Source organism: Myotis davidii, unplaced genomic scaffold, assembly GCF_000327345.1.
Source record: "Myotis davidii unplaced genomic scaffold, ASM32734v1 scaffold741, whole genome shotgun sequence".
NCBI classification, from domain to species: domain Eukaryota; kingdom Metazoa; phylum Chordata; class Mammalia; order Chiroptera; family Vespertilionidae; genus Myotis; species Myotis davidii.
In genome coordinates, this window is record NW_006291250.1 from 370,041 (window position 1) to 384,136 (window position 14,096).

Here is a 14,096-nt window from a genome sequence, read left to right on the forward strand (position 1 = left end):
AGGCAGCTGCTGCTCTGGGGGTCTTCCTGTACCTTCTGCACGATGGCGCTCACGGCCTTGTGCACCTGCTCGGGTTCGCCGCTGACCGTCACCACGCGCTCCTGCAGGTTGATGCCCTCTGGCTTCTGGGACAGCTGCACCCAGGCCCCCGACTGTTCCATCACGGCTTTCACCGTGGCGCCTCCCTTGCCGATGATCAGGCCCGCCGTGCTGTTGGGGACGATCAGCTTGGCCTGCGAGGAGCGAGCGGGAGGATCGTTAGGGTGGTCATTGCAGCCTGGACAGTGACAGCAGTGTCACTCCCACCTCTGCTCTCGTGTCCCAAATCAGGGCCCCGTGAGAGGCGCCAGCAGGTCCTGCTGGTTGTTAAAAAATACCGGGCCCTGGCCAGTGTGCTCAGTGGATAGAGCGTCAGCCTGTGGACCGCAGGGTGGAGGGTTTGATCTTCCGTTAAGGGCATGTACCTGGGTTGCAGGGTCAATCCCAGCTCCGGTTGGGGTGCGTGCGGGAGGCAACCAATCCATGTGTTTCTCTCCCATGTATGTTTCTTTCTCTCTTTCCCCCTCCTCCCTTCTACTCTCTCTCTGAAAGGCAGAGGAAATATATCGGAATGCTTCCCTATTAGTTAAAAAAGAGCTGGTAACCCAAGTCCCTTCGGTAGCCTCTCGGCCACCCTGCCCCATGCCCCTAGGCCCGCTGGGACCTCCGTTCCATCCAGCACCTTGAAGGCTTTGTGGCTGACCCCGTGGGGCCCCCCAGGACTCCGCTCCAAGCTTGCCGTGATGCCCACCCCCTTCCTTCTCTATCATTACAAGTCTCCTGAGCCCAAGCCAGTTTGGCTCAGTGGGTAGAGCGATGGCCTGCGGACTGAAGGGTCTCAGGTTCGATTCCCATTAGGGGCACATGCCCGGGTTGCGGGCTTGATCTCCAGTAGGGGACGTGCAAGAGGCAACCAATCAATGATTCTCTCTCATCACTGATGTTTCAATCTTTCTCTCCCTCTCCCTTCCTCTCTGAAATCAATTAAAAAACAACAACAAAGTCTCTTGAGCCCCAGAAAAGGCATCATTAATCTCACTTTACAGATGGGCCACTTGAGGCCTAAGAGGGGAAGGGACTTGTCCCCAGGTCACCCAGATAGTGAAGGAGCTGCAATTCAGCCTCATGGATTCCTGCTCCATTGGGCTTCCCACTCTAAGACACGGTCACCTGCTTAACCTCTTTGTAGTTGTTATGGGCCTAATTGTTCCTCCCTCTACCCTCCCCTCGCCCCCCAATTCATATGTGACGTTCTCACCCTCACTACCTCAGTGACTGTGTTTGGAGAGGGGGCCTTTAAAAAGGTGATTAAGGCTAAGCAAGGTCATGGGGGCGCTGATCCACTATGACTGGCGTCCTTATAAGAAGAGGAGGTTAGGACACAAACACACACGGAGGGAAGACCAGCTCCAGGTCACGGAGAGAGACCTCAGCAGAAGTCAGACGTGCTGACTCCTTGATCTTGGACTTCCGGCCTCCTGAACTGTAAGAAAATGAATTTTTGTTGTTTAAACCATTGAGTCGGCGGGGATGTGCTATGGCAGCCCTCGCGATCTAACACAGGTGCCTGATCTGTAAAATGAAGGCAGTGAAACCTTACGTCCGAGAAGGCAGGGAGAGAACCGGTCACCTGACCATGGTGGTCCCCTCTCCCAGGTGGCAAAGCTGCCCATCCTCTGCAGCCACGAAACTGATCGATCTGAATTGCAGCGGCGTTATTTCACAACAAAATGTCTCCTTTTGCCCTGACCGGTTTGGCTCAGTGGATAGAGCGTCGGCCTGGGGACTTAAGGGTCCCAGGTTCGATTCTGGTCAAGGGCATGTGCCTTGGTTGCGGGCACATCCCCAGTTGGGGGTGTGCAGGAGGCAACTGATCGATGTTTCTAACTCTCTATCCCTCTCCCTTCCTCTCTGTAAAAAATCAATAAAATATATTAAAAAAAAAAAACCCAAAATGTCTCCTTTCTCATCTCCAAGGGCATCTCCACATACAAATTCCTCCTTCCCAGTCCTTCCCACGCCCCTTCAGACCTGTGGATTCTAGCCCCCGAAGCTCTCTCTCTCACCTCTGCCTCTCCTCTCCACCCCCACACCAGACCCTGGGGGTACCTGGGGATTTGTGGGAGCCGTTTTGGTTGTGGTAATGACTCGGGGCAGATCTGGGCGTTCAGTGGGCACAAAAACCCCCAAGTGGATTCTAGCCCCTGAAGCCCTCTCTCTCATCTCTGCCTCTCCTCTGGTACCTGGGGGTACCTGGGAATTTGAGGGAGTCGTTTTGGTTGTGGCAATGACTCGGGGCAGATCTGGGCGTTCAGTGGGCAGGGCCACGGATGTTTGCACCCACAATGTGAGAGGCAGCTCCTCACAGTGAATAATCATCCCGGATCCTCTCTGACTTCTGAATGTCCCCCTAACATGCATGCTGTGGCAAGTCTGTTGATAAATCTCTGAACTCCACGATACATGTAAAGGGCCAGGTATTAATTATTTATTTTTGCACAGTTTTAAGATCTACTGCAATTTTCCAGGCATGCAACTCCTAGGAAACGAAGGGAAGACTGTACTTTGTTTTGTTCTGAACTTTACCAAGAGTCTTTTCATCCGTTTAGAAAACCGTGACATCAGCAATGATGCCACTTGCACCATTTATACTCCCAATACCACCCTCTGGATCACTGCGTTTGCCGCTGTCTCCCTCAGGCGATGTTAGGTATGAGCCTTTCGTTATCTTTTCTGCGGTCGTCCTGGCTAAGCATCTACATATTAAAATGCATCCGATTTTATGACAAATCACCTTACTTTCGTTTCTTCTTTAGTGAAAAAGTCCAATGGGATAAAGAATATGTGCACCAGGATTTTATGACAAATCACCTTACTTTCGTTTCTTCTTTAGTGAAAAAGTCCAATGGGATAAAGAAAATGTCCACCTGGACAACAGACTATTATTTGGCAATCAATTTCAATGAGTGAAGTATTGGTATAGGTTACAACATGGATGAATCTAGAACACATGCTATGTGAACGACGCCAGGCACAAAAGACCATATATTGTATGATTCTATTTATATATGAATGTTCAGAATAGGCAAATCTATAGAAAAGAAAGTAGATTAGTGGTGGCTTAGAGCTGGAGGGGGGGTGGTGAGCTGCAGATTCAGGGGTGATAACTAAGGGGATCAAGATTTCTTTTTGAGGAAATGAAATGTTCTAAAATGGATCCTGGTGATGGGTGCACAACTCCATATCATAAAACCATTGAACTGTACTTTACTGTTAAAAATCTTACAGCCCGACCAGTGTGAGATCAACCAGTTCAATCAGTGGTTGAGATCACAGTTTGATTCCCCATCAGGGCACATTCCCGGGTTGTGGGCTCCATCCCCAGTTGTGGGGGTGCAGGAGGTGGCCATCAGTGATTCCCTCTCACTATTAATGTTTCTATCTCTCCCTCTCCCTTCCTCTTTGGAATCAATAAAAACATATTTAAAAAAAATCTTACAGATCTAGCCATGGCCTGGTAGTTCAGTTGGTTGGAGCGTCGTCTTGATATACCAAGGTTGCGGGTTTGACCCCCAAATCAGGGCACATACAAGAATCAACCAATGAACGCATAGATAAGTGGAACGACAAATTGATGTTTCTCTCTCTCTCCCTTCCCGTCCTTCCAAAAATAATCAATAAAAACACTAAAAAATTTTACATATCTAGTTATGTTTCACATCTGTATTTTTTATATAATTTTAGAGAGTAAGTGGGCATAGGCAGTATTTGTCGGAGAAAGAGGACATTGGGTCTGACAAGGCCGAGAGCTGCTCACTACTCCACGGGCTCTATTCCCTGTTGATCTCTTTGACTTCACCTCTTCTTTCCCTCCCGCCCCCCACTTGCTGACTCCATTGCACACACACCCGACGTCCTGCTGTTCCTTTAACTTGCCAAGCTCAGTCCAGACTCGGGGCCTTTGCACCTGCTGTTCCCTCATCTGGAACACTTTCCCCAAAAAAGAGGCCCACCCCTCCCTTCATTCAGGTCTTTGCACAAATGCACCTCCTCAGAGAGGCCTTCTCTGACCAACCAATTATCAAAGCCTGTTCATTTGCCCATTTTATGCCCCAGCATGGACACCTCAAGACTCAGATTCAGCTGTGAACCTCACAGCTCTAGTATGATGTAGAATGGACACCCCGAACTTCAAGCCCACATTGGAACCTCTCTCTTTCTCCTCAAATGTGTTTCTGCCATCGTGTTCCTCATTTCTGCCCATGGACAATGCATCCTTCCATTACTCAGACCCAAGATTAGGCACCCTCTATTTCCCTCACACTCAACATCCAATCAGCAATGCTGCTGGTTCTACCGTCAAAATTATCCTAGGAGTCTAGATCAAAAGAGGCTAATGAGGTATAACAACCAAATGCAACGAATGAACACTGACTGAATCTTGAATAGAAAAATGCATACTCTATAGGTATAAAAGATAATTTGGGGCAATTAGAATATAGACTTTTTGTTAAATAATAGTATGGAATTATTATTAACTAGAGGCCCGGTGCACGAAATTTGTGCAAGAGTAGGCCTTCCTTCCCCCGGCTGCCGGCACTGGCTTCCCTCTGGCACCCAGGACCCGGGCTTCCCTTGCAGCCCGGCTTTGTCCGGAAGGACATCTAGTCTAATTAGCATAGTACACTTTTATTATTATAGGTTTTATAGGTATAATAACAGTAATACTAATATAGGAGCCTGTCCTTGTTCTTGAGAGATAAATGCTGGCATACTTAGGGGTGAAGAGTCATGAGATCTACATCTTATTTTCAAATGGATCAGCAACAAACAAACAAAAAAACAATGTGTGTGTGTGTGTGTGTAGAGATAAATCAAATGTTAACAACTGGTGAATCTAAGTGCTGCAGTGTATAGGGAATTCATTGTACTGTTCTTTAAACATTTTCAAAATAAAAAGTCAGGAGAAAAAAAAAATATATACCCCTATAGTCCCTTTCCTTCTTCTCTGCTTGATTTTTTCCATAGCATTTTTCATTCTCTGATATCCTATATATTTTATATTTTATGTATATTAAAAATTTTTTTTATCTAACCAGTTTTGATTTTTAAATTGTAAAACATATTTTCTTTTTTATTGAATTTATTGGGGTGACATTGGTTAATAAAATTACATAGGTTTCAGGTGTACAATTCTATAATACATCATCTGTATATTGTACTGTGTGTTCTTCACCACCCCAAGTTAAGTCTCCCTATATATTTTACTTGTTTTCTGTTTCTGATGGAAGATTTGTCATCTCCTGTTGGAAGAATTTAAGATCCACAAGGGTAGACATGTTTACTCCTGGGTGCTCAGTGCCCAGAGGAGTGACTGGTACACACTCAGCAAAGGGTGGGTGAATGAATGAATAAATGAAAGAATGGATGATGACAGGACCAAGCAGGAGATTTACTGGGTGGAGGCAACCAGGTGTATATCACTTGGTGGGGTGTGTGTGTGTGTGTGTGTGTGTGTTTGTGTGTGTGTGAGGATGCTGTGCATCTGGGTTATCAAACTCAGGCCCATCTAAGTTTTCTAAGATTAACTTGACCTTCTGACTTATCACATGTGAAGCATCCAAGTTTTTAAATGTTGGCAACCTCTTAAAAATGTCTAAGGACCACTGTGCAGTAGCCAGGCCACCAGTATGTAGTCTGTGTACACACATCACTGAAAAGCTGCCTTGGACTCTGGAGACACCTGCTCAGGTTCAAATCTTGGTTCCATCACTGATGCTGAGAGAGATTTAATCTCTTTGAGACTCAGTGTTCCCATGTGTAAAATGGGGATAGTCATACCTCCTCTGTAGGATTATTGTGAGGCCCAACTGAGATCATTATAAAATGATGAACTTAAAAGTCAAGCATGGTCACAATTAGCCACAACTTAGTATAGCTGCCCTTCAGGTGACTCACAGAGCCTACCACTGCCAGAATACACCTGGCTACCTCCCCTTAGTCATGTTTCTGCTTGGCCCCTGTGGGCATGTCATCAGACTATACAACTAGGTCCCCTGGGACCTCCTAGGTCATTCAAACAAGCAACATTTGCTGAGCACATGCTATGTTAAGCATAGGGTACCACGTGAGTGTGTAGTTAGTATGTGCCTGTAGTAGGTACTAAAAAAAATGATTGCTGTCATTGTTACCTCCTAGACAGACCTGAATTTACTAGTAAATCTCACATCTGTGTTACAGCCACTTTGGGAAACAGTCTGGCAATTTTTCAAAAGGTTAAACCGATTTATCCTGTGACCCAACAATTTCACCCCTAAGTATATACCCAAGAGAACTGAAAACACATGTCCACACATATGTTCACTAACAGCATTATTTATAACAGCTAAAAAGTAGGAACAACCCAAATTTCTGTCAGTTGATGAATAGAAAAAATGTGGTACATTCAGCCCCAGCCGGGTGGCTCAGTTGGTTGGAGCATCATCCTGTACACCAAAAGGTTGTAGGTTCAATTCCCATCAGGGCACATACCTAGATTGTGGGTTCCATCCCTGGTTGGGGTGTGTACGGGAGGCAACTGATCAATGTTTTTCTCTCCCTCTCTCTCTCAAATCAATAAACATATCATTAGGTGAGGATTAAAAAATGTGGTATATCCATACAATGAAATATTATTTGGCCATAAAAAGAAATGAAGTTTTGATATGTGCTACAACAAGCATGTCAAACTCGTGGCCCGTGGCGGCCCAGCCAATATAACAGTATGTAAGAAACATTTCAATAAAAATTTTGTAACTTAATCTTTACAGTATCTTGTTATACATAATTATCAATAACAAATTACAATGTTCGCTAATGACTGACTACTATAATCGTGTTGCATTCATTTCCCTTACGCACCTTACAGGCAGGCCCACCATTTCTCTCTACTAATACTAGCAGTGAATATTTTAGCAGCTCATTGCTACCTCATTAGTCTTGGACTGACTTGTTTGGTGTGCACAACCGGAAATAGTTTGCTTTTGGAGAACAAGAATAATAGATTTATGTGCATTACGCTTATTAATTTGTGCAGATCTTCAGTGTCTGGTAAGTTCATGTTCAAGAAAAATATTTTTATTAAAATGCTCTATTATTTTATGTTAACGATGACTCATTTATTTCAGCCCTTTGTCTTCAGCAAGTCTCTATCGAAATAAACCTACGTTCCTATGAAAATTGAAGCTTTTGTTTCTTTACGGCCCACGTACAGTTAAACCTTGTTTATTTGGCCCGTGTTATCCTTTGAGTTTGACATGCTTGTGCTACAATATGGATGAATCTTGAAAACATTATGTTAAGGGAAAGAAGCTAGGCACAAAACCCCACATAAATTTAATTTAGTTCATATAAAATATCCAGAACAGGCAAATCCCTAGACACCAAAATAATCAGTGGTGGGAAGGGCTGGGAGGGGGGCCAGAGGGAATGGAGAGTGACCGTTAACCCCTTCCCCGGCAGAAACGTGTATATACGTTTTCACAAAATGTTCTTTTTTCAGTCGTCGACGAGTATACTCGTCTAAAAACTTTACCTTCAAAAACCAGCTACATACATACCATTCTAAATAATTTCATCTAGAAACTTTCTGAGGAAATACTATCCTTAACCACAAAAATGGGAAGAAAAAATAATTACAAACTGTTTTCATCGGGGGCCAGAGGGAATGGAGAGTGACCGTTAATGGTTACAGAGCTTTTTTGAGGTGGTGGGAAATGTTTGGGAATTAGATAGTGGTGATCAATGCATTTTATTGTTATTATGGGATTTTTTAAGTCAGGAGACAGGTCGGACTATTCCCATAATAACAATGCATTTAGTATATTTTGTGACTGTACTAAAATCACTGAATTACAAACTTTGAAATGGTGAACTTTACTGTATGTGAATTATATTTCAATACAACTGTTATCTCAAAAAAAGTCATTAGAAAATAGGAAGTCTGACAAGTGAAAGGGATAGAACAAAAGAATGTCCAAAACCGGACCCCACAGCAAAGAGGTGCCTAGTATGTGATACCGCCTTTCAGAGCCATGGGGGAAACACGGAATCATTTCACCCCAAAACCGATCACCCAGAAACGGTGAAAGCAAATGGCTTCCCCTCTCTGTGCTTCAGTTTCCTCATCTCCCACTCTGACATGATCACAGCTACTCAGGCAATGATTGGGGATATTCAACGACTAAAGCGACTGCCTGGTGCCTGGCGCATGGGAAGCCCTCAGGAAAACAGTCTCTGCCTTCACAACAGGCCCAGAACGGAGAACGGCAGCATCTTAGAGTGACCCACGGGGGCAGCTCCACGGAATCCTGGAGTCTCAGGATGTTAGAACAGGAGAATCTTAGAATAGTACATGCGTAGAATCCTGGAATCATCGAGCCACTGAATTGTAGGCATTTGAGAGCCAGAAGGACCTTGGAGACCATCTGTTCCGTGAGTTGCAAGTCTGGAGATTTTAAACTAACAGTAACAAGAACAAGAACAACAACAACAACAACCACAGCAATAACCATGGCAGTAGCAGCAGCAGCAGCAGCAGCTAATGGTGTTTACCATGTGCCACCCACTTTTCTAAACTTTCATACAGCAACTTACTTAATCCTGGCAACAACCCAACAAGGTATGTACTATTATCATCACTTTATACGGATTGGAAAATAAAGGCACAGAGAGGTTCAGTAACTTACTCAAGGTTACAGGTATCAGACAGTGAATGACAGAGCTAGGATCTGATCCCAGGCCAGAGTCCACATTCAGGTTCCAAGGCCTTAGCCCCAGAAATTCTGGGTCAGGGTGGAGACCCTGGAGTATATATTGTAAGCTACCTAGATAATTCAGATATCAGCCAGGACTGGGCATCACCCGTTTAGCAAAACTGGTGGCAAACTGGTGGTCCTTAGGCCATAGCCAGCCTATAGCCACACGTGTTTTATATCTATCTATCTATCTATCTATCTATATTGATTTCAGAGAGGAAGGGAGACAGAAACATCAATGATGAGAATCATTGATCAGCTGCCTCCTTCACGCCCCCTACTGGGGATAGAGCTCACAACCGGGCATGTGCCCTGATGAGACTTGAACCGTCCATAGTTCAACACTCAGTCACTGGGCCCCACCAGTCGGGCTCCCGGTGCTCTATCCACTGAGCCACACCAGCTAGGGCGCCACATAGTGCTTTAAAAGCGAAGCTGTCCTTTAAAAAATCAGTTGGTTTCAAATATTTCTGGCTGCTTTTGAAAAATTTGGAAGATGTGGCAACCCTATGTCCACATTCCCAAAGGGCAAGTATCAAGTGTAGTTGAGCAGCAGCTGCCCCCTTAAAGGGTGGTATTATATCTCTATGATGAAGCCTTGGTCCTCAATCCTTCACATTCCCTTTCTGAATCCTGGAGGCATTTCCATTAATAATCCCTGGTTTGGCCAAAACCGGTTTGGCTCAGTGGATAGAGCCTCGGCCTGCGGACTGAAGGGTCCCAGGTTCGATTCCGGTCAAGGGCATGTACCTGGGTTGCGGGCACATCCCCAGTGGGAGGTGTGCGGGGGGCGGCTGATCGGTGTTTCTCTCTCGTCGATGTTTCTGACTCTCTGTCTCTCTCCCTTCCTCTCTGTGAGAAATCAATAAAATATATTTTAAAAAAATCCCTGGTTTGACCCAGCTCCCACACGGTAAAGAAAGGGAAACTGAGGCTTACAGAAAGGAAGAAGACCCAGAATAATACAGCAAGTCCAAGGAAAAAGGGAAGAGCCCGACCTGTCTCCTGACTAAAAAAATCCCGTAATAACAATAACAGCAGCTAACATTTTTTTTGAGAACTTTCCATGCATTAGGCATACATGCTAAGTGATTTTCAAACATCAATGAACATGAACTACCACCTTAAGTAGGTACCATAATAAAGCCCATTTTACGGATGGGGAAAATGAGGCACGGAGAAATCAAGTCACTTGCTCAAGGTCACACAGGCCGGAAGTATCAGAGTACGATTCAACTCTACATCCGACTCCAGGGCCCGAGCCTTCAGTCATTATCCCCCTCATTCTGTGGAGCCCCGGAGTAATAATAAGGCAGAGGAAAAATCCTGTTTCTATAAACCTTGGACTCCACGGTCCCAGAGTTCCTGTGGATTAGGGGGTGGGGGTGGGAGGCTCAGGCACAGACGGTGCTGACCCCATTCCCCCTGCAACAAGAACAAACTCTTGGTGAGCCCCGGGTCCCTTGTGGGAGCGACCAAGGTGGAGGGAAGAGGGAATACCCTCGCTTTCCTGCAAACTGTGGGTCAGCTGCTGGTGGGAGAGGCTGGCAGGGCGAAGGGAGCGGAGCGGATTCAGCACCAAGGACAGCGACCGCGCTGCAAGCCCCGCCGTCCTTTTTTGGGGGACGCTCAGCTGGGCAGCATTCTTCCGAGGGTCTCTCACCACCGTTTCCCCCACGAGCTTGGGGAAACGCGGTCCCCCACCTCAGAGCAACAAGAATGACCAAGACTTCCAGATGCCTTTTGCCAAGGCCCTCCATTCGTTTCTAGGCAGACATTCAGGAACCCTGTCCGCCGCCCAGGGCTTCCCGCCCCTCTGACACCTCGTGTGCAGGGCGATGGGAGCGGGAGCGCGGAGAGAGAACGGACATGCGCAGCTCGCCCCGCGCGCCCCTCCGCCTGGGTACCTGCGCTCCGGACTGGACGCCGCCGCCGGGGGGCTCCGCAGCGGCCCACCTGCCGCACCGTGGTCATGGCAACCGGGGAGGCCTGGGAAGCCATTGGTCCGCTCCCAGCCACGCCCCTGGCGGCCGCCGCTCCCCCGGAACTGAGACGGCGGAGAGACGCTGACGGCTCCACAGGAGAGGGACCCACCCCTCGCTCGCTAACCAAACAGCCTTTCTCCAAAATGGTGGCTGCCCCCGTACAATAATTCGCGGAGAGAAGGCGTATGAGAGGCTCAGCACCTCGGGAGGTGGATGGGCTGTCGCTGAGGTTACTTCCGGTGAGGACCGGAAGTGGGAGGCAGGTTGCCGGGAGAGACAATGGGATGAGATGGGGGGCGGAGTGGATGTGGAGGGCCCCAGGAAGGAGGGGGACGCAGGGGGTTGTGGGCCAGTGGTCTGCAAACTCATTAGTCAACAGAGCCAAATAGCAACAGTACAACGATTGAGATCTCTTTTGAGAGCCAAATTCTTTAAACTGAAACGATATGGGTAGGTGCATTGTTATTAACTTCATTAGGGTGCTCCTAAGCTGGCTTTTGCTAAAAACGTCCTCGATCGGAGGGGTCGACCTCAGCAAACGTACCCCCACTTCTTCTAACGCCACTTCTTCAAAATAGACTCGCCCAGGCCGGAAACCGACTTCTGTGCACGGGCCACGAAGTTTCAATCGCACTGTGCGTGTGCGCCCCACACGTGGTATTTTGTGGAAGAGCCACACTCAAGGGGCCAAAGAGCCGCATGTGGCTCTCCAGCCGCGGTTTGCCCACCACTGACCTAGACCGGAAGTCTGGAGTCCCCAGGCGGACTCCCTAAGAGTAATAATACTAACCACTGCCGTGTATTCGATTGCCCAACATGTGATCAACATGAGCCCTTTGAGCCCCATAATCATCCAGTGATGGGAGAAGGTGTCACTTCCCGAACCGCACCAGCTTTACAGAAACCCACGCTGGCCCGTGCTGACCTGCTTGGCTCTGTCGGGGTTCATTGTGGTTTGGGGTTGAAGGATGTTGACCACCTCAGGCTTGGTCATCGCCTGTGGGATTTCTCGGACCTTCTCGGCAATAAAGCTGTGCACGGCGTTCAAGGCCTCTGCTGTGCCCTGCACCAGGCACACTCGCTCTGTGGTTCCTGTTGAGCAAGGAAGAGACAGGCCCCGTTTAATGGCCAGAGAAGAGAAAACGGAGGACCTGAGAATGTGGGGTCACATGGTAAGCCGGTGCGAGCTGGCACAGGCTCCCGGGCCATCGCGGGCAGCTGGGAGAGTGAGTGGAATCCCTGTTTTGTAACCTGCACTTCACGGCCCTCCCCTCCCCTAAAACAACCCGAGGGGATGGATGGAAGAATGATGCTTAAGTGCTTAGCATGCCCACAGCAGCCCTGGGCAGGGGAGACAGGGCTCAGCTGCCTCTTCCCAGTCCTTGCTGGCTCCCGGTTGCTTTGGCAACCATTCACTCACTCCCCCCACTTCCAGAAGCGGGAGAGCTCAGGCCTGCAACGGTTGCCACAGTAACTGGAACCCCCTTATCGGTCTGGCTGGCCGGGTCCTCAGCCCACCCCCAGGGGGACGAGGGATGAGGCCCTGTTGCCATGGCAACCCCTGAAAGCCTGCAGCGAGGGCCTCTGGGCTTTTGGAGAGGATGGGGAAGGGTTGGGGGATGGGGAGACAGAAGAGAGGCCTGAGTGCCTGCCTGGACCCACCAGATGGAGGGCTGAGGGGTGGGGGAGGACACGGGTGTGGACACAGGGGAGGGCAGAGGGGGTCAAAGGCAACTCATGGGAGCCTAGGCAATGGGGGACTGGGTGCCTTTGCTGGAAATTCTCCACATATTGGCTCTGGTTCTGACCCGGGCATCATGTGTCATTGTGTGTGTGTGTGTGTGTGTGTGTGTGTGTGTGTGTGTGTGTGTGTGTGTGTTTTGTATATTCACAGAGATCGACAATCCTCACCACTATGTTTTGCCTCCTTTTTTGACCAAAGTCATTCAGCCTGTACTATCTGCCATCCCGGTGCAAGGCTGCTGTGTTGTTTCGCTTTGCTTGTTTGGCTTGGCTTGGCTTGGCTTAGCTTGATTTGGTAAAGAGTGTGGATAGGAGTACTGGTAGAAATAGAACAGACAACATGTCTGAAGCAATCAGCTAACAATGTAAGGAAATAGTCACTGTAACTGTATGACAGTATGTGTGTTTGCCTGTATGTGCATACAGGTGTGTTAAGGAAAGAGACAGCTAGACACCCTAGGTCAGGGGTGGGCAAACTTTTTGACTCGAGGGCCACAATGGGTTCTTAAACTGGACCGGAGGGCCGGAACAAAAGCATGGATGGAGTGTTTGTGTGAACTAATATAAATTCAAAGTAAACATCATTACATAAAAGGATACGGTCTTTTTTATTTTTAGTTTTATTCATTTCAAACGGGCCGGATCCAGCCCGCGCGCACCGCTGTAACTGTATGACAGTGTGTGTGTTTGCCTGTATGTGCGTACAGGTGTGTAAAGGAAAGAGACAGCTAGACACCCTAGGCCAGGGGTGGGCAAACTTTTTGACTCGAGGGCCACAATGGGTTCTTAATCTGGACCGGAGGGCCGGAACAAAAGCATGGATGGAGAGTTTGTGTGAACTAATATAAATTCAAAGTAAACATCATTACATCAAAGGGTACAGTCTTTTTTTTTTTTTTTTTTAGTTTTATTCATTTCAAACGGTCCGGATCCGGCCCGCGGGCCGTAGTTTGCCCACGGCTGCCTTAGGTGTTCAAAACACTATCTGAATGATGGGTACGTGGTATGAATGTATAGGCATGTGACAGTGTGTACAGGATATAGACAAGACTATGACTGATGTGTGTGTAAACATAAGAAAGAGACCCACAGGCAGGCCCAGGTGTCAGGATGTAAGACTGTGTGGGGGACTGTATGTATTACAGCCAAAGAAGACTCTGCTATGAACGGGCCGGTCTGACAATGTGAGCGCCTGGGAGCTGGCCCTGTTTGGTGTGTGGGGCTGTGTGTGTCTCTCCCTGGTGGGACTCCGTCTGTAGGACCAGTTAGCTCCCTGGTTCTGTAAAAAGTCTTGAGTGTGTGCCAGGCTTCACGTGACTGCCTGTCTGGGACACTGGGGCGCGTGTCCAGCGTCCTGGGGGCGTTCTCACGCAGCGTGCTGGCGCTACTGCTCTGACCCCTCGCTTGCCACCTCGCAGCCTCGCAGGCCAGTCTTGCCCTCTGTGGGTGTCCCTGTCTTGGGTCACTTGTGCAGTTGACATCCTCCATCTCCTTTGGGCCGCTGTTCCTCACTCTGACCCCCCCCCCCCCCCCC

The 14,096-nt window shown here is 48.1% G+C and overlaps 1 protein-coding gene across 1 annotated transcript in view; it reads right to left on the reverse strand.

The window, feature by feature from the left end:
* NOVA2 (neuro-oncological ventral antigen 2) overlaps positions 1-14,096 on the reverse strand; it is a 40,969-nt gene that overhangs the window by 4,220 nt on the left and 22,653 nt on the right. The window contains exons 4-5 of the mRNA XM_006764420.2: positions 11,745-11,911; positions 3-233 (exon numbers count right to left, since the gene is read on the reverse strand). Of these exons, the coding sequence (XP_006764483.1) occupies positions 3-233; positions 11,745-11,911 (398 nt within the window). The remainder of the gene's footprint in view (positions 1-2; positions 234-11,744; positions 11,912-14,096) is intronic.